The 22572-nt window shown below is 40.5% G+C and overlaps 1 protein-coding gene across 4 annotated transcripts; it reads left to right on the top strand.

Moving 5' to 3' along the window:
* Positions 1 to 4060: 4060 nt before the first annotated feature.
* Positions 4061 to 14874, top strand: RNF138 (ring finger protein 138). 4 transcript variants are annotated; one of them, XM_072852565.1, is made up of 8 exons: positions 4061 to 4211; positions 4485 to 4654; positions 5679 to 5844; positions 7374 to 7489; positions 9014 to 9082; positions 9579 to 9684; positions 10499 to 10606; positions 12044 to 14874. In XM_072852565.1, exons 2-8 carry the CDS (start codon positions 4539 to 4541, stop codon positions 12110 to 12112), a joined length of 750 nt encoding a protein of 249 aa, XP_072708666.1. In that variant the 5' UTR covers positions 4061 to 4211; positions 4485 to 4538; the 3' UTR covers positions 12113 to 14874. The 4 variants fall into 4 exon arrangements, with proteins under 4 accessions (XP_072708666.1, XP_072708668.1, XP_072708667.1 ...); XM_072852567.1 differs by having other exon boundaries at positions 4066 to 4654; positions 12646 to 14874; XM_072852566.1 differs by having other exon boundaries at positions 4067 to 4654; positions 9017 to 9082.
* The last annotated feature ends 7698 nt before the right edge of the window (positions 14875 to 22572 follow it).

Below are 22572 nucleotides of genomic sequence, written 5' to 3'. Positions count from 1 at the left end.
CTTAAGCATTGTTTTATTTTTAAATTGTTTTCTTAAATTAAATTTCAGTTTCATTAAAAAATGTGTTCTTTTTTTTCCTAAGGACAGAAGAAAATATTGTCAGTTTCCTTACCTAAAATACAATGGCCCTAAACTCACTGCTGGTCCAGTATACACATACACTGGCTTTGACAGCAGCCTCTCCTATTTGTTTGCAGCTCTGTTCTGGGAGCAGGCCAGTCTTCTGTACGTTGATGATGACAATGCAATGCTGGAGGTAGATGACAAAGAGCAGCATTTCAGATGCTACAGGACCAAATAAATTGGAACAAATGCCCCCTCAAAACAGTATCAGGCATACTAGCTACTGTCAAGGGCTGCACGTAAGTTTCCATTTGCAGTGCAAGATGAGACTCAAAATTAGCAAAGTTGGTAAGTGAAAGCCATCTTGAAAGGATAGCAAGAAGTGAATATTATGTTTACAATAAAAAAATAGAAACCTGTTCAAGAGATTGGCAGCATCTTTTAACTAACCTGTATTCTTACTATCTAAGTTAAAAAAGTATGTACAGTTCTTTGCATGTACAGTATAACATAGTATCTTTCAAAGATGCAGCTGATCTGTAAGAAATCAAAATTCATGTTTGTGCATAGAAGCATATACAGTGATTAAAGTAGCTTTAATCACATGGTAACATGTTAACAAGGAAACTCCCAATAGACTTTAGGTCTTTACTAGTTTTTCTTGGAATCAGAAAGTGGCTCCTTTTTGGGAAGAGAAAGATTCAATGTCTCATGTGCCTGGGAAAGGTGCTTTCCTTTCTCTTTGAGAACTGTCCTTGGGAGTGAAAACTCCTCAGTCAGAAAGATGGACAGTGCTGCTCCAAAGGGTGGAATTTATGGGAACATTTGAGTAGCTCAAAAAAAAAAAAAAATCTGGTCTGCCAGAGCCAAGTAGCCAAAAATATAGGGAAAAAATTTTTGGATTTATGCCTTCCTGCACATCTAAAAATGTATAGAGAACTCTTTATATGTATGAAATAAGCTACCACTGTGGGAGTGTTGTCCTCAATTTTGTCTGTGGCTGCAAGTGTTCTCTGTCAGTAGTGATACAGATACACCTAGCAAGAGCAAAAGATGTCCTTCCCCTTGCACGTGGCACCTTCTGATCCCCCTGCAGTTACACAGCTTTCTCTCTTTCCCCGTCTGCTCTCATCCATCTTTGACCGCTCCCACAGAACAAATCCCTGCCCTTTTCATATTGGCGAGGAGATGTGCTGTTCTTGCAGCAGCAGCATTGTCAAGAAAGCAACCAAAATAATAGTTGTACAAAAAGTAGTTGTACAAAGTCGTACAATAGCTGTGCAAAGGTGATCTAAAATGTACCTCTTCAGTGGCAGTTGCCCCCTGCAAATGGCAAAATTTTATGAGCAGTTCTACAAGTTTTCACTGTTGAGATTTCATTTCACAAACATGTTTTATCACGAGGAATAAAAAGTTGGCAGGGCCATTGGTTCCATTTCATCTAAAAAGTCTGATTTAAAATGCTTTCCTTCAAATAAATATGTTTCATAAACTTCAGCTGCCTGATTTCTCTTTACATGTTGCCTGTGTCAATGGCAAAAACTACATAAGATTTACAAGGCTGGTGCCATGCTATATATTGCTCTGTGGTGTACTAGTTGTCAACTCCAAGGTCACAGCTTTATTAAAGGATCAAGATTTATAATAAGGTTAGCAAGAGTATGAATGCCTTCACACACACCTTCCTGTAGTTTACTTCCCTGAGGTCATCTGCGCAATTTCTCCCCCTGCCAAAAGCTACTAATCGATAAATACTGTGGTCTCCTGAACAAAGTTCAAATGGACCGATCATGTTCCTCCAGTAATAAATCTTTGCTTTTGTTTAACACCTGCCTTCAAAGGACGTAACCCTCTTTACCTGCAGTAATTAATTTAACTTCACAGCAGCCTTATTTGGCGATTAAAAACTGCTCCCCTTTTACAGATTGAGAAATTGAGACATAAGGACATGCTTCAACTTGGAAGCCCATCTCTGCCAGCCTCTTGCATGCCGAGGCTGAAGGCCATGCTGCCTCTCTCCCATTGAGTAATGCAAGGTGGTTGCGTAGCATCTAAACTGAGGCTTCGTAATTCTTCCTTTTAATGTACTGTCATGGCATGGATAGGGCACACCTGAAGCTGGCTATACAGCTGTGGTATAGAGGACTATACTGAACCAACTATGCAGTTAGGAAACTGACACAAAAACACACAAGAAGAGTTCTGCAGGCTATTTACCACTTTAGGCGTAGTTCTGTGTCTTCTTCTGGCTGTACTTGGACTGTTGAAGATGTTACTGCCACTCGTTACCCGTCGTGCCTACTCAGATCTACCAGCCTGACTTCCTACTTCATTTCAGGGAAGAAGATAATCAGTTAATCACCTTAAATAGTAGGTTTTTTTGCCAGCCCATGAACAGCTCAGCTAACCCTTAGCAGCCTCTAGCAGAGCAGTGATGAGCACAGGGGAGCAGTAACCTCCCAAGCTAGCACAGCCACAGTTACAAGAGGACATCTTACCGCAATGCCTCAAATCCCAGGCCTGTCCTCTCCTGGGAGATCCCTGCCCAGGGAGTTCTGCCTTTTCCACTGGATTTTCTCCTGACCTGAAGCACTGGCAGTAAACATCCCAGCCCAGGTGACTTAACTTACATTGGGCCCATCACTTTGGATGTGTTTCCCTTCAGTGTTTCAGATCTCCTGGTACTTCCAGGCATTCAAATTTTGCCTCCGTGTGGTCTAAAAAGAAGGTATTTAGGGCAGTCACTGGCTTTTGCTCTGCTGTCTCTGCTTTTGCATAGGAAGATACTAGCATTTTTAGCTAACAGTAATTGCGATAGATCCTGAATAAGAAAAGAGAGCCAGCATCTTTTACAGAATCACAGGATGGTTCGCCCGTCATCCTAACCTGAAGAGAGACCTGAGCTTCAGCTTTGTTTCCTGCAGTTCCTTCTCTCCCCCCCAAACCATGAACCCAGATGGTGGGGTGGGCATTGCCTTTTGTTGCTGATCACTGGCAGATACAAGAAGCAGCGCAGATGGATGTCTGAAGCCTAAATACTTTTGAAATGCTGGAGGCTGAAGGCATAAGTGAACCACAGGTCTCAGAAGTTTCCCCACCTAGTGATCTCTCCTGAACATGTAGCTATGGTACACACAGCTGCAGTCCCAAGGAGACAGGGAAAATGAAGGTGAAGGACCCATTTCTCCTCAGCCCTTGTCCCACATCTTTGATATGGGGTGAGAGACCAGGCCTAGCCTGAATCTTAGTTTTGTTATGAACTAATATCATCTTCACAGATTAATATATTCTGGAAAAATATAATCTCTGCAAATCCATCTGGTTTTGAAGTATTACCAGCATTTTATTTGCTCACCTGCCCAGAGTTATGTTCAAAGGAAGTCGGTGCTAGACACGCTTAACAGGTCCAAAGTCTTCTCTATCCGGAGAAATTTGCTGGCATTACCATTTCGCTATAATGATATTCTTATGATTCCTTATTCTGGAAGAACTGTGCACATACTGCTGAACTAAGATTTTCTATCACTTAGGAGGCAGAAATCCTGGCCCAAATATTACTAATACCACTAAAACTACTGCATAAAATTACGGCTAGTATCAGTCGATCTATAAATAGACGAAAAACAGAGCAGAAACGGTTTCACTATTGCCTTATTTGTGCAGAAAGTGGTCGTAAACGCTTTCCTCTGAAATCGGGACGGCGCCGGGACCCCGGAGGCCCGCTCCCGGCCGCCGGCCCTGGCGGGCACACGGTGAGGGGTGGGACCGCCTACCGCCACAGCGGACCCCCCGCCGGCGCCGGTCCCTCGGCCCTACCCGGCGGCGCCGCGGCCCCAGAGGCCTGCGGAAGGGGAGGTGCGCGGCGCCGGCACCCGCGGGCCCCAGGAGGACGGCGGGGCCGGCGCAGAGCGGTAGGCGGAGCGGGGAAGCCTCCCGGGCAGGGCCGAGTGGAGGCCGCCCCACCGTGTCATAGCAGCCCCGCCGGGCCGTGAGGCGATCGCCATGGAAACCCAGGCCCCGGTCCCGCCCCTGCCCGCCCGGGAGAGCGGCCGCGGGGCGTGGGTGCCGCCGGGAGCCCGGCCGGAGCTGCGGCTGGGCCTCTGGAAGGCGGCAGCCGCCGCGGCAGCTCCCTCCCCGGGCACCGCCAGGTAGAGAGCGAGGCGGGGGCGCTTCCCGGGCCGGGGAAGGAGGGAGGGAGGGAGGGAGGGAGGGGAGGGGCGGGGCGTGCGGCGCGCAGGCCGGACCCGCTCCCCCACCCGCCTGCCGCCGCAGCCCGGCCTCCCACCTGGTGCCAGGTGCCCACCCGCCATCTTCTCTCGGACCCCCGGCGCCCTCCGCCCCGCGCCGTGTCCCGTGGCCGGGGGCTGCCCGGCGGCGGCCCGCGGGAGCGGAGCTCAGCTCAGCTCAGCTCATCTCGCCAGGGCGGGGCTTGTTTCTTGTCCCCGATCCACACGGAGAGGCCCGGACGTGTTGCCATGGCCGAGGGAGCCGCCGCCGCGGCGGCAGCGTGCTTCAGCGAGGATGATTTTTACTGTCCCGTCTGCCAGGAGGTGTTCAAAACGCCTGTGAGGACTGCGAACTGCCAGCACGTGTGGGTATTCCTCCCTGCCTCCCTCCCTGCCTGCCTCCCGCGCCCCCCCACCCCCTTCACAAGCCTTTACCTCGCCTCCTCGGGTTCTCTGCCTTGTACTTCTCTGCCCCTCACGCCCCAGCGCACAGACCCTCGGCCTGGAGCCAGCCGCGCCGGGAGACGGGACGCGCAGCGTGGGCCCGCGGAGCTCGTTGCTACCAGCCGCCCCCGGGACTGAGCGGCCGCCGCCAGCCGGCTTTAAGGCTTGCGTGGCAAGTGCTGCCCCAGCCTTCCCTCGCCTCTTTCTTTTGTAGCGAATGAGGAGCGGTCAGTTAGGAAAGCCACCTCTTGAAGCAAGCCCCCGGTTGTCTGATGGGTGGTGGCCGAGTTTCACAGCCGATGGAAACATCTTGCACATCTAACCTAACTCGCGTCTTTAACTTTATAGTTTCCTGTTCGTTTTCAAACGAGGACCGTAGCATAGTTGTTCTCTCTTTTCAGCTCATCTATTCATAGTGGAAAAATATGCATTTTTCAGAGGAACATTTAATTACAAAGTACTACTTTGTAGAAAAGCAAAATAGCTTTGGCAGGTGAGGCACGAGGAAAAGAAAGTGAGAGGAGAACTGCAAAAGCTGATGAGCTGAAATCTTTGGAAACGTGTGCTGAATGAAGCTTTGCAGTATTTTTGGCTCGGCCTAAGGACAGTAAACAGGAGTTACTCTGATAAGATTTTCCAATATCATGTGCCTGCCGCACCATTTAATATTGCATTAATGATCAATCTGGTGTACAGCTCAGCAACACTAGTCAGTAAATAGTAAGACCTTTACCTAAAGTGCATTGCCAAGTTCCCCTAATTTCTGTCTACTTCTTTGTAAGCATCATTATTTGATTTTGCTTATATTTATAGAGATTTGTATTCGGTAGACTATTACTCTGATATATATCTTTTTTCCTAATAATCAGCCAGCTCTCTTCAAGGACAAAGTGTCTAACTCTCTTCACTTTGCTAACCTGTGTTTGTGGTAACTTTTTAATTTAGGTTTTGCAGGAAGTGCTTCTTGACAGCTATCAGAGAAAGTGGAACACATTGTCCTCTCTGCCGGGGGAGCGTGACTAAAAAAGAAAGAACATATCCCAAAAGGGCTCTAGATGTTGAAAACAGTATGAAGAAAGCTTCTGGGGGCTGTAGATGCTGTGAGAAGCAGGTAGAGTAAAATGTTACAAAAAGTTGGATAAATTTTTTGTGTTTTTGACCAGACACACTTTTACTGTGTGCTGTTCTTGTCTTGGAGCTAAAGAGCCTATAGCAGTTTGAACTTAGCTTTGTATGGCTTGCGCATATACTAGCCGTGCAGTGCCTGCTGGGTATGCCTAACAGGTGTAAACTGAAAGAGGATCTTGTATTGTCTATAAGGACTTCTTAAGTGGAGTGGCAGTTTTTCCCCAAAACAGTGTGAAAACTGGATATAGCTATAAAACTGGCAAAAGAAGAATTAGACAACTGAAAATGAAAGTTGCAGATATATGGAAAACCTCAGAAACTTTCATTATGGAAATTAAAAGTGCTTAGAGCTACTCTAAAATTTAATTTAATACCAAAAAATACTGGCTGATGACTCTCAGTGTACATACAATCATATGTAGTTTCCCCCTGCCCCATCAGTCTGTTTACATTCCCTTCATTCCCTTTGTAAAGGGGTCATTATTTTCAGAACATTGGGTGAAATCTTCACCCCCACTGAAATAAAGAGTAATCTCTCTTCTGATATAAATGGATGCAGGATTTCAGCTACACGTTTTGTTTACATCAAATTGCATCAAATCCAGGTAGTTGTCTTCATGTTTGTTTTGTTTCACTTGGAACTTAGTTCTGCCAGTGTGAAGATTAGCACTAGTGGAAAGCTGAGCTGCTTGCTTTGTTCCACATGATTCATTAGGATGAAAAGCTAGGAGAAAGAAACAATAACAAGTTGGTAAACTGGAAGGAAGAACCAAACAGATCCCAGAATAACTTTAATGGAATTTAGGCACAGACATGTGACATGTGATCTTGTTCAGCCTCTAAACCTCTAAGCACTTTCTGACAGCGCTGTTGGACCTGAAATTCTGATTTAGGGCATGTCCAGGACAGCTGTCTTCTGACAATTCTAAGCAACTTATTGTCTTACCTTGCATTTAAGCTGGATAGGCAGCCGTAAGTTGGTGTTCGTTCAGCTTTTTTTTTTTTTTTCTTAAAGAGAAAAGTTACGTATTCTCAGAACACACCTAATGCAAAAAGATTTTTGCTCTGCACAAGGTAACAGCAGGCCAGAGAAGACTGAAGGGGCAGTGGTGCTTATCCCATTCTCATGGCCCCTCTCTGTTGTAGCTCATCAGTCATTGATCCTGGATTTGGGAGATGTAGTTCCTGTCACTCTGTTTCAGTTAAATGGAATTTACTCGCATCTTTCACCCCTGAGAGAGCTCTCTCAGTTGCCTGGCTGTTGGGGGTTTAGGGAATGGGAATGTTCTCCAGTCTCATAGAGTGACAGAGGCTCTATGGAAAAAGGAATCGAAGATCTCCTGTCGGGAAAGAAAGTGCTCATGCTGAGAGGGGAGACACAAGTTCTGGTTTCTGCTGCATATGATGTCTATACAATTCCTGCATGCATTGCTTTCTGTTGGCAGAATTATCTCTTCCTTCTATCCCTGGATTGTTTAGTATAATTTCAGTAATTTGACATTTCATTTACAGGTTAGATTTTCGTGGATGAGACAGCATTATAAAACATGTAAGAAGTATCAGGATGAATATGGTGTTTCTTCTATTATTCCAAACTTACAGATTTCCCAAGATTCAACAGGGAACAGGTAATCAGGGTGTTTTATGTATAACAATGCATCTTCTTCTTTTTGGTCCCCCAACCTCCCAAAGGAAAGTTGTTTTTTTGTTTTTTGTTTTTTGTTTTTTTTTTCCCCAGGGCATGCCTTCTTTTTGCAATAATTATTGTTCATATTTTTGTCCTTCAACAAAATTACGGTTTTTCCAGGTCTTTTTCTTTACTCTTAGCATACAGAAGAAAACCTTTCTACATGATGGTTTGGAATGTCTTCTAGGGGCTCACGTAAAAAGTGTATAGTATTTGTAGCTTGCTTTCCTTGCCTTGACAGCATTTGAGCAGCTTACTTTGTAACAGATTTTGTAATATTTAGCCCCAGGGAAGTTTCCTTCTCTTTTTATCCCCCCTCCCCTTTCCTAAGTCTGTTTTAGTGGGTATCTTGTTTCAAAACATTCCTGTGCAAGCTTTTGCTTTCTGATTGAATTTATTTTGAACTGATCTCTTATGAAACGTATAAGGAACTCCAGTATGTTACACACCATAAAATACAAACGCCACTTACCATTTGTTTTCAGGCAGTAAAGCTAAAGAACTTTTCTTTTTCATACCTTCTGACTGATATATTTGGTTTGGTTGGGGATTTTTGCTTATTTTTGAAGACCTTTTTTTACATATTAGCTTCACAGGGCTTTGTTGTATATAGCCTGTCCTTTATTTACTTTGTTTTGACATCTATTTTCTATTTTTAGCAGTCTGAACTTCTCTGTGTTTGGTTTTCAAGCCATCAGTATATTGAAAGCGGAAGTTTAAGCTGTTACCAGAACTAGTTGCAGCAATGTTTCACTGAAGTGTCTGGATATTGTTATATCATTATGTATTGACTATGCCACAGTAGAATACCTGTGCTTATAATATCACAGAAGTATAAAAAATGTACTGTAACCAGATTTGTGACTGTAAATATTCATGTTCTTGGGATGATCAGCATGTCTGAGCAGTTTCTTCTGGCTTAGCTAGAGGTGCATATATGGTCCAATTTACTTTCTAAAATGGTCCTGTTTGTCACTCTTACTTTAGGAAATAGTTTATTTCGTGCACAGCATAAGGAAATTTATCTTGCTGCAGTTGAAGTTGTAAATTATTTGTGTAAACACATGACAGTTAAATGCCTATTTATGTAGTCCTAAGTAAAAAAAACTTAGAAAGTGCTGCCTATCTTGTATTCACGTAGCTCATAATGCCTTTTGAGTGACTTGGCTGTTATCTCCATTACCATTCTTGTTGACTAAATGTCTGTTGTATTATACACCACCTTCCTATAAAGCTGTGTAGTATTCCACTAAGGGTCATCATGGTAACTAAATACTGAGACATACCTTGATCCAAAGGAAAGTTGTGAGAGTTAAAATATGTGCCATTGTATGTTTTGCCTTGAAATTCATGGGACTTAAAGGATTCCCACCCCCCTCCACGCCCCCGTTACTATTAAAATTTTAAAAATTTTGGTAAAGTAATCTCAATTTTCATTGTTTTTTTTTCTTGACTTCATTTAAAGTAGCAGGAGTGATGCAATATCTGATAATGGCGAGATGGCTAATAATCAAATACTTCAAGGAGAAACAAGGTAGGCTGCTTATTTTTCTATAGTTATTGTTAAAATAGATCCAGACAGTCATAGTGCAAGCTTCTACTAACTTTAAAAAAACCCCACACAAACACCTACAACAAGTTGTATTAAAAAAACCCTGTAGTTTCTTCTACATTTGCATCTATACATTAGAATTTGTTTTTTTCGGTACTTTCCTGAAGGATTTGCACTAAAAGATGTTACCAGTAAGTAAGAACAGGGTGCAGCTGCAATTGCAACAAAAGAATTTTGAAAAGTCCAAGTCTCAGAAGAATGCATTTAGGAGTACAAATACTAAATGTGCTTTAAAATTGCAATTTGGAAGTAGCACTGGAACTCCATTAGATCTGCTACTATGTCAGTGAGGGTGGGCGTTTTTTGCTGTTACCAAAATAAGGGAAAACTATGACAAGATAACAGATTAATTAAGCTTTCTGTAACACTACTTCTAAAACTCTCTTTTCTGTTTAATACTGTGTATTTCTGTTGACAGTGGACACCCGACCTTCAAATGCCCCCTGTGTCAGGAAGCCAATTTTACCAGACAACGCTTGCTGGATCACTGTAATAATAGACATCTTTATCAGATAGTTCCTGTAGTAAGTAGAGTTGCTTATGTATGCTTCTTAAGCTACTTCCATTATAATTATGTGAACAATTTAAAATGTGCAGTCGCTACTCTATATCTGTAAAGATCATTGTGATCTGAGAAAGACGATATACTTAATGCAGTGTGTTTAACTTGAGGAGTGACTTTCATTTGAAAATATTTATTGTCCAGCTTCTTGTCAGTTCTAAGGCATTTCTGACTTAGCTGTCTCATTTATCTTGATGTCAAACAAACTTAGTTTTTGAGCCTCACACTTACTCTTCTTCATTTAGTAATTCAGATCTGTTTCTGTAGAATCCCATTTGTAACGTATCATTTTATGTGAAACCTACAGTTACTTGAAAAGTAATCTAAGGTAATCAAAGGAAGTGAAGGAGAAAAATCTGTTTGGTTTTCTATTCTTTTCATCTGTATAGGGTGTGTTATTTTTTCTTTCGGCTTACTTGATCATTTCAGTTGTATGAAAATCCTCCCAAACGATAAGTAGGATGCAAAGTAATTACTTTCTTTTCTAAATTTTAAACAACAGAAGTTGACAAAAAGAATGCCAGACAGACATGATAATCCCCCACTCCTAAGAGAAACACTTAAGAAATTTGGCAAGTTGAAATGTAATTTTTGAATGTTACACAATTGAGGAAAAGAACACTTAGAACTATGATTTTATGTGAACATCTCTACTGTATTTTGGTAGTGGATGAATAATAGACTAGTTATTCCTGTAGAACATGTCTTTAATGCATTCTGTATTACCAATAACTTTTTTTTAATTCTCTCTCTTTCCCCTTCCCCTCCAAATTCAGATCTGTCCTATTTGTGTATCTCTTCCTTGGGCAGATACTAACCAGGTTACTAGAAATCTTGTTAGCCATCTAAATCTAAGACACCGGTTTGACTACGGAGAATTTGTGGTAAGCTTTTTCTTCTTTGATGTGTAGGGGAATAAATGGTAACTTCTTTCTATAAATAAAAATGCCAAATAAAAAATTTGTACCAAACTTGTTTGTGCTCTGGACATGCTATGTTCCTGCTCTATACAGAACTCATAAGTAGGCCTGTCTGTTCTTAAACTCTCCGTTATCAGCATGAAGTGCTACTGGGAATAGGTAGTGTCAACAGTTAGGCTCTGCTCCAAACTGATGACTTACGTCTTTAGCTTAGTGTTCTCAATCCAAACTATTTGTTCCTTCAGAACAGTCTATTACTACTTCTTCTGGGGGAAATGAAATAGATGCTACTCTGTTTTATTGACATTTTTGACCTTTTATGGCAGAAATGGCTAAATCATAATTCTCAGGACTCAAAGTGCAGCTTGACTAGGTGGTATAGCTGCTACAGCCTCTCTTGCAGTATGTGGCGAGAGAGGCTGCAATATGAAAGAGATGTGTCATTAAGTCATTGTTCTGGTTGCCTTCTTTCAGGCTCACTTTGAGTAAATGACCTTGGAGTAGATGCAGAACTACATACACAGATGTAGTCAATGGGTGGATTGTAAGTCAAGCCAACCAGTTGAGTTGTGCATGTGGGATCAGAAAGCTGAAGAGTTTGTGTTGTAGTTTCTACAGAGTTTGACAGGCTTTGGGGTACACTGCTTGAGCTTTGTGTGAGACGAGCATAGTATTTGAGGCATAGGCAGCCTCACTGGTTAAAGATGGCAAAGATGATGCATATTGTTCTTTGTGTTGAGTGATCTGTGACAAAGGCATGAAGAGCTAGGAGACTGATACAGGGCATTGGGCTCTTCAACATGAGTGCATCTTGCATGTTTGAGGATGTAAAACTGGTGATTGGAATTATGATTTGGGGAAGCTGCCAGAGTTGCACTAAAAAGGTGTATTACTCAGGCATATTAACAACTTGGAAGATAGCTCTTCAAAAGTAGCAGGGTTAACCACCCATCTTTTGTGATACGTGTTTGCTTTCTCATTTTAAGCAGTATATTCTCAACAGTCTATGATTACTGTTGTCTGGGGATCACATTTTGTTTTTATTAATGGAGGATGTTACGGCTGGTTGGAAGCCCTGTTATAAGAATGGCGTGACACAGTCAGCTTTCCTGAGCTGGCTATTCTGTAATGTAATTGAGCCAGGGAGAGAAGATGGACCCTTCTGCTTAATGATCCTTGTCCCACTCATCTGATTCTTCTCCTGTCTCATGTATCTCGTGGTACTTGGTTAAATAAAAGATACTGTGCAAACATAAACAATCATCTAGTACACATAAAGATGCAGAGTCTTCATCTAGGTGCCAACTCCTATGTAAAAATGTGGAAAATGACTGATTAAACTAAGGACTGTGGTACATCTTGAGTATTTGTCCATTTTGATGATGTTTTCATTTTGTTTAGAATCTTCAGCTTGATGAAGAAGCCCAATACCAAAATGCAGTTCAAGAATCCTGTCATGTGAACTTTTAAAGTATAGCTCCCCTTCATCTTACTGGTTATCTGAGAGAAAAATTACATTAATTCTGTTGGTGATCTGAAGTGTATGTTATTAAAAATGGTATTCAGTAACCACTTTTCAGGCTTAACTTTTTTCCATGCTCATAAGGACTTTTCATAAATGATTTTGCTGAAACTCAAACTTGACATCTTTACTGAGATCTGTCCCTGTGGAATTAGGGACCTTTTTGGAACTTCTCACTGTTGTCTTGATTTTCTCTTAACTTTTACTACTCTGTTAATTACATGGTTTCTTTTATTAATGTCAGATATTTTAATTCACCAAAACCAACTTTGCAAGTATCTTTAGAAAGACATGCAAAGATGCTCTGTTGCACTGTTGAGTTTCTTTAAGTTCAGCTGTCATCTGCTAAGATATCTATGAGATGATAGGTTTTTTTCTTCTCCTGCCCAAGGACAAAGTTTTATTTGATGTTGTGATTTGTTTTTTACTGTTATGTGAATGAAAATAACAACTTAAGAAATAAAAAAATTGTTTTCTATAGGTCAACAATGCAGAGCAGGTTTTTTCTCACCTTCATTGAGAAAGAATGATGCCATTGCCTAGGAATAATTACATCTATTTTTTCCACTTGCGGAGCATAACTGAAATAGGACACTTGCTTACTGAAGTGATGGGTGAGGAGTTTTCCCTGTACTCCCAACTACTAAGGAAGATGACATACTTCCTGAGCAATTCAAGATGACATGCAAAAGGTATACTTTTTCAGTATACGACTGTGACCAGCTAGTTTTTAATTTTGTTGGAGCTTTTTAAGAACTTCTGTTGTTGCATTTGGAATTCAAGTTTTGGTCTGTTCTGTCTTTCATGGAAGGCTGTGTAACTAGAGAACTAATTGGCTTCAGACCTACCAACACTCAGAAATTAACTTGTTTATTTTGCTAAGACTGTTTAAAACTTGGACATCTCCTGCATCCAAAGGCTTTGAAAAAACAGTTGAGAAGAAAACTTGCTCTAAAATAGTTACCAACATTTTTTAAGAGTTCCTATTCTAGATTTGCACATCCTCAGCAAGACTGTCATTAAAATCGGAGAAAACAGAGCAATAATGTAATTTTGAATTTAAATGGAAAATCCATTTGTAAAAGAACTTTAAGGCCTCTTATTTAATACTAATGGGGAGAAGGGGAAAGAAAGCTGCACAGCTTATATTTTGTAGGTTTAAATAGAGACTGTTCTGAATGTATACCTTTTAGGACTGACTCTTCATCCTGTGTTGCCATAGCCCATTGTCAAACTACTGTTCTTAATGGGTATTGTATATGTGGTGGAGAACATCCCCAGTAATTTTCCTAGTCTAGTTGGTGATTTACGTGTAATAATATCAGTTGTGCAGCCAAAGTACAATCTGCTTCTTGTGCCCTGGCTCCCATTTGCTCTCCAAATAGAGGTTTGGATTATTCTTTAAATATTGGAATATTTCATATTCCAAAACTGGTAAGGTTGAAATGCCTCATTCTGCAATGTAATGGGTTTCAGAACTGAATCTTAGTTCTAATATGTTGAGTATTGGAACTAAAACACTATACACTGTAACTTGACATTCCTATCTTCTGGTTTTTAAGAGTGTAAAACATTACTGAAGGCATAGCTGGCTAAAATACAGAGGAAGTTGGCTATTTCAGAAATGTCTAAAGGTTATGTCCTTTTAACAACAACTTAACATGTCTTGCATTTTGTTACTGGCTTAATATGGTATTTTGGCAGCAGGCCATGGTTTGATCTTGTACTCCAACTACTTCCCTGTTTGCCCCCAATACTCTTGTCTGTGTATTCTCACTCACCTGTCAGCTCTAGCGCTTGTGTGACCACATACTGATTTGGACTGGTTCACTGACCCAACTGAAAAGATTATTGGATTTTTTACTTTCTCTTCTCCTCTATAAAGCTGACTATGAAATAGTGCCCTTTGACAGAAAGGAATTTCAAGGTAGCCTGATGCTAAAGTTTTAGCTTTTTAAAAGAAAAAACGCATACCGTGGTGATTTTATTACTGCATACATTTCCTAAGGAATTTAATAGTTATATGTAAATTTAGTTAACTTTTTTAGATTCAATAAAATATTTATATGATCTGGCAATAAATGCCTACAGCCAATACAGATTCAGAACGCCTCATGGACACTGGAACTAGTTATTTCTATTACTTGAACATATCTTGAGAGTTGCAAATGAAATTACATCTATTTTAAAACTCTGGGAAACAAATTTTTCTATAGCAATAATTAGTTGTCACTTGATGCGTGGTTGCTGAGCATTTTAGTCATGTTTAAATGTTGAGAGACTTAAATACACATTTGAAAGCAACAAATGTGTATAAATGCAATATAAAAAACCTTGCAAAATGTTTATCCTCCTTATTTGCATATTTTAAAATTTGTATTGGCAGGCACTGCCTTACATGAGATTTTGTACTTTTAATATGAAGAGATTGCATCCAATACATTCACTAGGTAAGCGTTTAATGAAAATGAAACAATCTATTTAAATATGCTGCTGCTGGTCATGATCTTTCTCACTGAAACTCAGACATACACAAAAAGCTGTGTATTTGTGATGGGCGATGCTTGTACTTGAAACATGCAATCTTTACTGGAAGATTGCTGTTTAACAATGTTTTCATGTTCATGTTGCATTGTGTATGGTTTCAATATGGTATATTATGTTTGAATTGTACCTTCTATTTTTTGTCCTATTAAAGTATTTTATTTTCTGTTTGTCTCTTTGTTGCATAATAAAGATGATCAGTCCCCTTGATGCTACTTCTTCCTTTCCAGATGCTTTCTAAACTTAAGTATATGGTCAGTTGTATGCCTTCACACTTTAAATGATTAGAGTGGCATGTATGCTGCTGGAACTGATGAGTTGTGGCTCATGATCCTCTCATGAGCTGACAAGTAATCTTATATCACATCTTAAGATCTTTCCATGAGCAGAAAAGATGCTAGGTTGGACAAAACTCATTCATGCTGCTTTTCTGCCTCCCATGTTCATATGTTGCTGTCCCATGTGACTTTAATAGAGAAATAACCTCCTAAAAGGAGAGAGAAAGAGGTAGGCAACCCTTGGGGCAAATAGCAAAACCTTTTTATTTAAAGGTAGATTTACTAAGAAGACATAATGTTTTTCGGAGGAAAGAATTGTCAGTAAGTTTGGGCTGGTTGCAGTATTGGACCAGCAAGGTGGCATCTAGATTATTTATCCTTCTGCTCTGTATTTCTGAGCTGAAAAACCCTTTGGTTTTTTTTTTTTTGTGTGCTTTTACATTCTAAGGACATACAGATGATAGTACGGTTATGAAATTGAGTTACATTTTAAAAAATATATTGAATTATTTGAATAATAATAATTGAGTATTTATTATATCTTTTTTTTATGCTGAAACAGACACTAATTCACGGACGCTCTTAAGAGATGTGCACTGCTCTGTCTTGTAAACACCGTGCCATTTGTGACATGACTGCAGAACCTGGCAGCCAAGGTTGTATTGCAGGCAAGCAGAGCTACAAGAATATCTGACAAAAGCATCTTCAGGGTTCTTTTAGAATTGGAGAAGCTAGCAATGAAAGGGCACAAACACTACATAGCCTGTTCTCAGTACAGTGTGCATTTCAGCTTGCTCTAGATACCAGGTTTCTTTTCTGTCCTATTGCAGGTATGTTTGAAAAACACATAGGAGACAAAATTCAGGGCCTCTACGATGAGAAGGTTTTTCAATAATGTTAAAATTGCCACTTCCCAGTGCATTACCAGACTCTTACTAGGGTCAAAGCATGGGCTTTTTTTTTCCCCTCATGAGTAAAGTAGGTCTGTACTGTTTCTTACTCTCCTCAAACTGTAGGTCTGCTTTGGGAAGGACTGGTTTTCACCTCTTCATTTTCCAGCCCTAACCAGCCTTATTCTATCTGTGACATTCCCCCTCCCCCCCCCAAGTCATATATCTCTGTTTTTGTGGACATGATCAGGAGAGAGCTAGGAAAGTAAATTTTATGTTTATTCCCCCACCACCCCCCAAGCTGTTAGGAAATTGAAAAAAAAAAAAAAAAGGAAAAAGTCATCACTGCCAAATGCATTCTGTGGAAAGCATCTAATTCCATTTTAAATCTTTGCCTTAAATCCTCTGTATACATTTAGGATGCATTCCTCAGCTCCATGAAGCTGCAGGTCATTTCCCAGGGCTTAGTGACAGAATACTGTTTTTATGAACTTGCTTAAGCTTATGAGGACGCTTAGTCACTGAGAAAAGTGTTCCTCTCTGTTACTTTATAATCTTTCTCTACTCATGTTTCTGTCTCTTTTTTTCCTCTGTATGTATTTCCCTACAGCAATTCTCATAAGTTTACCCTGTCTGTTTCCCTCCCACTCCCCTTTCTGTCTTTAAAGTAATCAGCAATTAAATAGCTAAGATTATATTACTTGGCTACTAAGTATTGTCTCATATTCTGTATGTTTTATAAGCTCCTTTGGCTGTGCCTGCAATATCTTGGGGCTGATGTGAGCCTCAGGGGTAAATAGAGTAACTAAAACTTAGCATCAAGAATTTCCAGAGTTTGCCTGCCATGTTTCCTTCTATGGCTGGAGGAGTTTATATTTCTCAGAATGTGTTTGCAGTTTGAAAGAATCTGAACATCTTACCAGTCGGATTTTTTTTTTTTTTCTTTGAATGCTAGAAGCATTTACTTTGTTGTTTTCTTTGGGAGGAGGGTACTTTTTGGATTGGAGAGACCAGCATGATGATTAAAAGCAAAAACATCTGAGGCAGACCTGCTCTTTAACAGTAACAGGCACTTGTTTTTTAGAAAGCCTTGCATTTCGTTCTCTGTTTTTGCAGGTATGGACAGAAGGCTGTAGGAAGACGGGGGCTTTTTTCTCCAGGGTGACGGTTGTGGCAGCAGTGTCTGTTCAAGAGAGAGTCTCCTAAGAGACTGGTCAAACTTCAGTAGTTCCTCTTATGAAGTTTTCTTCCTTCATAATTCAAACCACAAGAGGGCACTAAATATTTTCGGATTGTCTCTAAAGAAGTACAGTATTTAAGGATGCTAATTCACTAAGTAGTTGTACTCGGAGACACTTTTAGATATGGGAGTTCTATCCAGATGTTTCATAAAATGTAATAAATCTTTGAGATGTTTTAGGGTTTAAGAGGCTGACTGGGGTCATTCCAATCTACAGAAAGAATATTTCTAACTTACTTTAAAACCTCAAACGTACAGATTTACTTGTGTGCTTTATCATCTGTGGCAAGTAAGCTGTGTTCCCCCAGGACTCCACTCTGGGAAGAACTGAGCGCTCCCCAGTTCACGAGTGAACACAAAATATAACGTGTTCACGCCGAGTCCGTTTCCTTGCAAGACCTTTCCTTCCCCAAACGCGTTCTTTAGGGGTCGTCTTTAAAACGGAGGCGTTGTAGTGCACCCAGGAGTCACACGGGGGCATCTGAGGACTGTTGCATGCTGTGACCCTGGGCAATGGGGTCATTGCTCATCTGACTTCTTGCTTTCTGAGACTGCACACATGCCAGCGACCTCACTGATTCCATCTGCTGCCGTGACTCATCAGGTGTGACTTCCACCAGGTGCCAAGTGCAGGTATGCTTCGTTATCCCTTCGTATGACTTCGGTCTTTTAACTTGTTCTCTGGCAGCACACACAATCGTTTGGGGTTGCTACGGGCCTCTGGAATGAAGAGAGAAATTCTCCCCGCTAAGGCTGATGCTCTGTCACCTGAGAGAGAACTAAGTATCCCTGGAGTATGATTCTGTAGCGGCACGATACTTAGCGGCCAGCTACAGCCACTTTAGTAGCTGCATGTCAGTCGTAGTTGTTTCACACTGTAATCTGATTCATATTTACCAGAAAATATGTTTGTGTGAAAACATGTCAGTCATGATTCAGATTCCTGTGCAAGGGGGGGAGGTGTAATCCTGTATGAGTACTTATTTAATTTATGAAAGATTGTTTTCTCACACAAAATAAAAGATAATGGTTAAAGTACATGTCTGAAGCGGCAGTGGGCAGTAAGGGATGCAACATTATACACCCAAGCTTCTGCTGTTTGCTTCTTAACCTTGCTTTTAAATTTACCTGTAGCTAAGCAGTGGGAGGAAACTGAAGGTCTGCTTCATTTTCTTGATAACATTTAATCAAAGCAAATATGTCTTGTTTGCTCCTCTGCAAGAAGATGGAACACTTGTATTTGATATCTGTTGTAATTTACACTTTCTTACACTATTCCATATGACTCCCCCCAGGTCTGTAAACATTGGAGTTTTCTAACTCGAAACATTTTGGATTTGATTGAGATTCTCTTATCTTGCAGGTTTATCTGACAGCCCTTATCTTCATTGGTGCTCTTGCCTCATCAGCCAAGGAGATACTATTGCAGTGTTATCCCCATTTGGGAGATTAAGTGAAAAAGTAAAACTAATTTGTGCAAGATAATGCAGGAAGTTTGAGAGAGGGCAAGGAACAATATGCGGAGAATAATACACCATTTGAATATTCTCCTACTCTTTAACATTTGGTCTATAAGCACTGCTAAGTGAGCTACGTAATGTTCTACAAGCCAGCACTTTCCAAGATAATTGAATGAATTCATATCACTTGCAGTTGACATTGAAACTCATGATCAGTCAGGTTGCACCCAAATGTCAACAAGCAGCCATGAATCACAGTTGTTCACTGAGCAGTATACCAATAGCAACGTTATCAAAGCATCTGTGCTGAAATACAGAAGATCAACAAAACTATTCAAATAGGAAACTACTTACCAAAAGTGCTAGAAAATGTCTGTCTGTATAGAGCTATTTTTAATTGTTTTTATGGTTCTCTGTAGTTAGCTGGCAATGCATTTTGAAATTAAGTTCCTTTGGCTTTTAAAAAGAGCATTCCTACTTTCTTGTACTTCACTCATTTTTTCCAATCTCTCTGCCCCCATTACTGTCTCTTCCTGGATTATTATCCGCAGACATAGTTTTACAAAGAAGACTAAAGCAGGTGTTGCTTCCCATCTGCATTGGACAATGCCCGATGAACGTTCCTTGTTCTGCAGCAAGACGGGATAAGCACTGCAGTATTATTGTTACCTGCAGTAGTGCCCACCGGCAACAGTTCTACTGGGCAGACACAAAGAGACGGTGCCTGTCCAAGGGAACACGCTGTCTGCTCTGTGGTGCTCCCCATCTGTCTGGTGCTACGAAGTGAACTCAGCAGGAGATCCAAGTGGTCATTGCAAGAGACCTGCAGCAAGCTCCACATCAAGTTCTGATGTCTTTCCTTTTCGTTGCTTTTACTAGCAGCATGGGAGCATGTGGGTCTATGGGGAAAGAAATTTAATTGACTGGTAAAAGCTCAGATTTTGCAGGTGTCTCTTATAGTTACTCAGGGCTCATTAGATAACTTAGCACCCATAAAAGTTGTGAAACATGTTCAAGGCAAAGAATTGCAAGAAAGGAAAAAGCAATCAACCAGATAAAGACCTGCTCCTTCTGCTTTGTGTTTAATGTTTTTACTTTTCCTCAAATACAGAGCTTGTAGTCAGGACACCGATGGACTCTACCTGCAGATTAAAATGGTAACAGAAATAAGATCCTCAAATCCCACAGGTCCCTGACTATATCAGGAAAAGATGTGCGTTACTTTTGGCGGTTACATGCCAAGTAACTGTAGAATAAAGACAAGACCTAAGACTGCTGTTCTTTTTGTACGTCTGAAAATGCACACTATCTACTCAAATAAGTTGCACTATCCTTTCTTAATTCAACTCTAGTAATACTCAGTTATTTCTTACTGTGAGCCTCGGTTTTAGAAGTATGATATGGCTATAGTGCTTTTCATCTTCAAAGAAAAATGCAAGGAGTCATGTAGGAAAACCCTTAAGGAAAATAAGGGTAGGTATATTGCCTGAACATAGATAGTAAGTCAGTGATAAAGCAAGATGTTTGTCATTGTAGAGAATGTGGTCACAAAAGTAGATAAGCTCTACAGAAGAGATCTTCCATGATTAGATAGAAAAAAACTTCCTTAAGAATGCCCATCTGTTTATTACTTTCTCCTCAACGCATATTAAAACCCCATTTAGCTACTTCATGGGTGACAGTGAAATTTATGCCAAGAACTTCTACCTTAAAAGTCCTGACATTCTGTTGTTCATATATTGTTTAATTTCCTATTGTGTCTTGTTTTATTATTGCAGATGACTGGCCGAGGTGTCAAAACTCTGAGTTTAATTAATTAAAAAGCACTGTGAATTGGAGGAAAAATGTGTATAGGGACTGTATTTTACAATGCAAGGTTAGCATATAACTTTGATGCCTTCTCTGCTTCGTGTCACTATATGCCAATTCCAACACCTTCTAGTGTTTTCTGACATTTTAGCCAGTCCTGAGAGCAGTGATGGTCATGACACAGAGTTTCATACAGTCCTTCTTTGTGACAGGAAAATCATCCTCCTATCTCCTATTGTGAAGAGGTTGGTGTGAGGTCTCAGTGCTGGTTGATGCATCTTAGAAGTGGGCATGTGGGAACAGAGAGCAGATTGTCTTGGTAATTTGCATGTAAAAGGGACCAAAGAAGTAGAAAAACAGGCTTTTAGGCTTTCTTCCAACACCAAGTAGTAAGACTAAAAAATGTGCTATTATTTCTTTTGAGTTCATCATATTCCACCATCTCAAGAAAACACTTGTAAGGTACTGTAATCAAGCAATAATGGGTGCAGCTACACTAGTCTTTAAGTTTTGATCAGGAGTGTATTTTTTAAGCAAGTATCATCATCATAATCATAATTCCCACTTGCCATGCTTTAGTTTCCATCACAGAGCAGTTTTGGAGTGTCCAAACTGAATTCCTTTGGTTTGGAACTAAACCAGAATATGTTCTTCAGATCCCTGCCTAAAGCAGTCCAGTTGCTGCCACTGATGTCCAGTCCTTGGGATCAAATCAGAGCCAGTCTGAAGTAAAACCCTTTGAGACGTGTAGAGCATAGATGCCAGGTTCCTAGCACCAAATGTTTCGATGTACAGATCTGTTCCAGTTGGTTTGAAGTACTTGTTACTGTGGACATAGCCAATCTAGCCTAGAGAGCCTCCAAAAGGAGAACTACCATCATCTCCCAGCAGCTGAAGATGACAGCGTGCAGAATTCAAGGACCGCTGAACTTACAGAAGAAATCTTGACAAAAGAGCTTTTCAACCTTCCAGACATCACTGATTTGAGAACAATTGACACCATCGTTATTGGTGGGTTGAGGGTTACAATACTTATTGTTACTTTTGTTGAAAACACTAACATTATAAGAACAACAATACCCACAACTGCTACTTCTCAATGGATGAGCAACGAAATAAGCATGGATCTGAGTGGCTAGAAATTGCTCAGGTGTCCTCATTACTTAGGATCAACCCATTCTTTCTTATCAGCTCTGATACTTGAAATAGTATGAGCAATGCTATTAATTTTGATATAATCATTTGGGAGTCTGTATTTACAATCCAAAATCTAAATGCCATTTTTAGTTTTTATGAAGTTCTGACCAGGTAGTTGGTCTGGGAAAGTGAAATGTTAGCCAAGTCTGATCATACAGTTACCATGAGTACCTGCAGTTTAAGCGTAAGAAGAAACTGTGGCAATTTCAGCACTCTCTGGCAGCTAGTAAGTAGAAGAGATGACTGAAGCGGGAAGAAACTAAAAGTCCAAAGAGTAACAGACAGTGGTGGTAGTACAATGGTACTGACATTTAAAAAATTACTTTGTATGGCATTTTTAAATAGTCCAGAAGAATACCATGATATGATTTCCTGACAAATACAGTGTTTCACATTCATCAACAATAGAAATGACATTGCCTTTTCTAAAAGCAAGATACTGAAATTATGTTGCTGACAGGTTTTTTTTAAGGTGCACACATTTCCCATTTTCACTTTCTGTCAAAACCCACATATTTATTAATATAGTAATGTCTTACCTGCCGAGAGTCTTGCTACCTTTCAGTTGTTCAAAAGGTTTTAGTGCAGCTTTATTCACTGAGTCACTGGGTGGTTGAGGTGGGAAGGCACCTCTGGAGAGCACCTGGCCTAATCCCCCTGCTTGCAGCAGGGTCACCTACAGCAGGTTGCTCAGGGCTGTCTCGGGTTGGGTTTTGACTGTCTCCAAGGGTGGAGACTCCACAACTTCTCTGGGCAACTTGTTCCAGCACTTAAAAACCCTTAGAATAAAAAATGTTTTCTTATGTTTAAAAGGACCTTCCTATATTTCAGTGTGTCAGTTTCCTCTGTATTTCCATTTTCTTGTGTCCATTTCATCTTGTATGGCAGTTTGTGTCCAATACTTTTTCTCACAGCAATGCTTAAAAATAGCTAAAGGATACATTAGTTATCGTAATATAGTAATGATGGACTTTGCTTACTGAGCAAGAA

Source organism: Ciconia boyciana, chromosome 2 (assembly GCF_034638445.1).
Source record: "Ciconia boyciana chromosome 2, ASM3463844v1, whole genome shotgun sequence".
NCBI classification, from domain to species: Eukaryota; Metazoa; Chordata; class Aves; order Ciconiiformes; family Ciconiidae; genus Ciconia; species Ciconia boyciana.
This window is presented reverse-complemented; position numbering and strand designations above follow the sequence as displayed.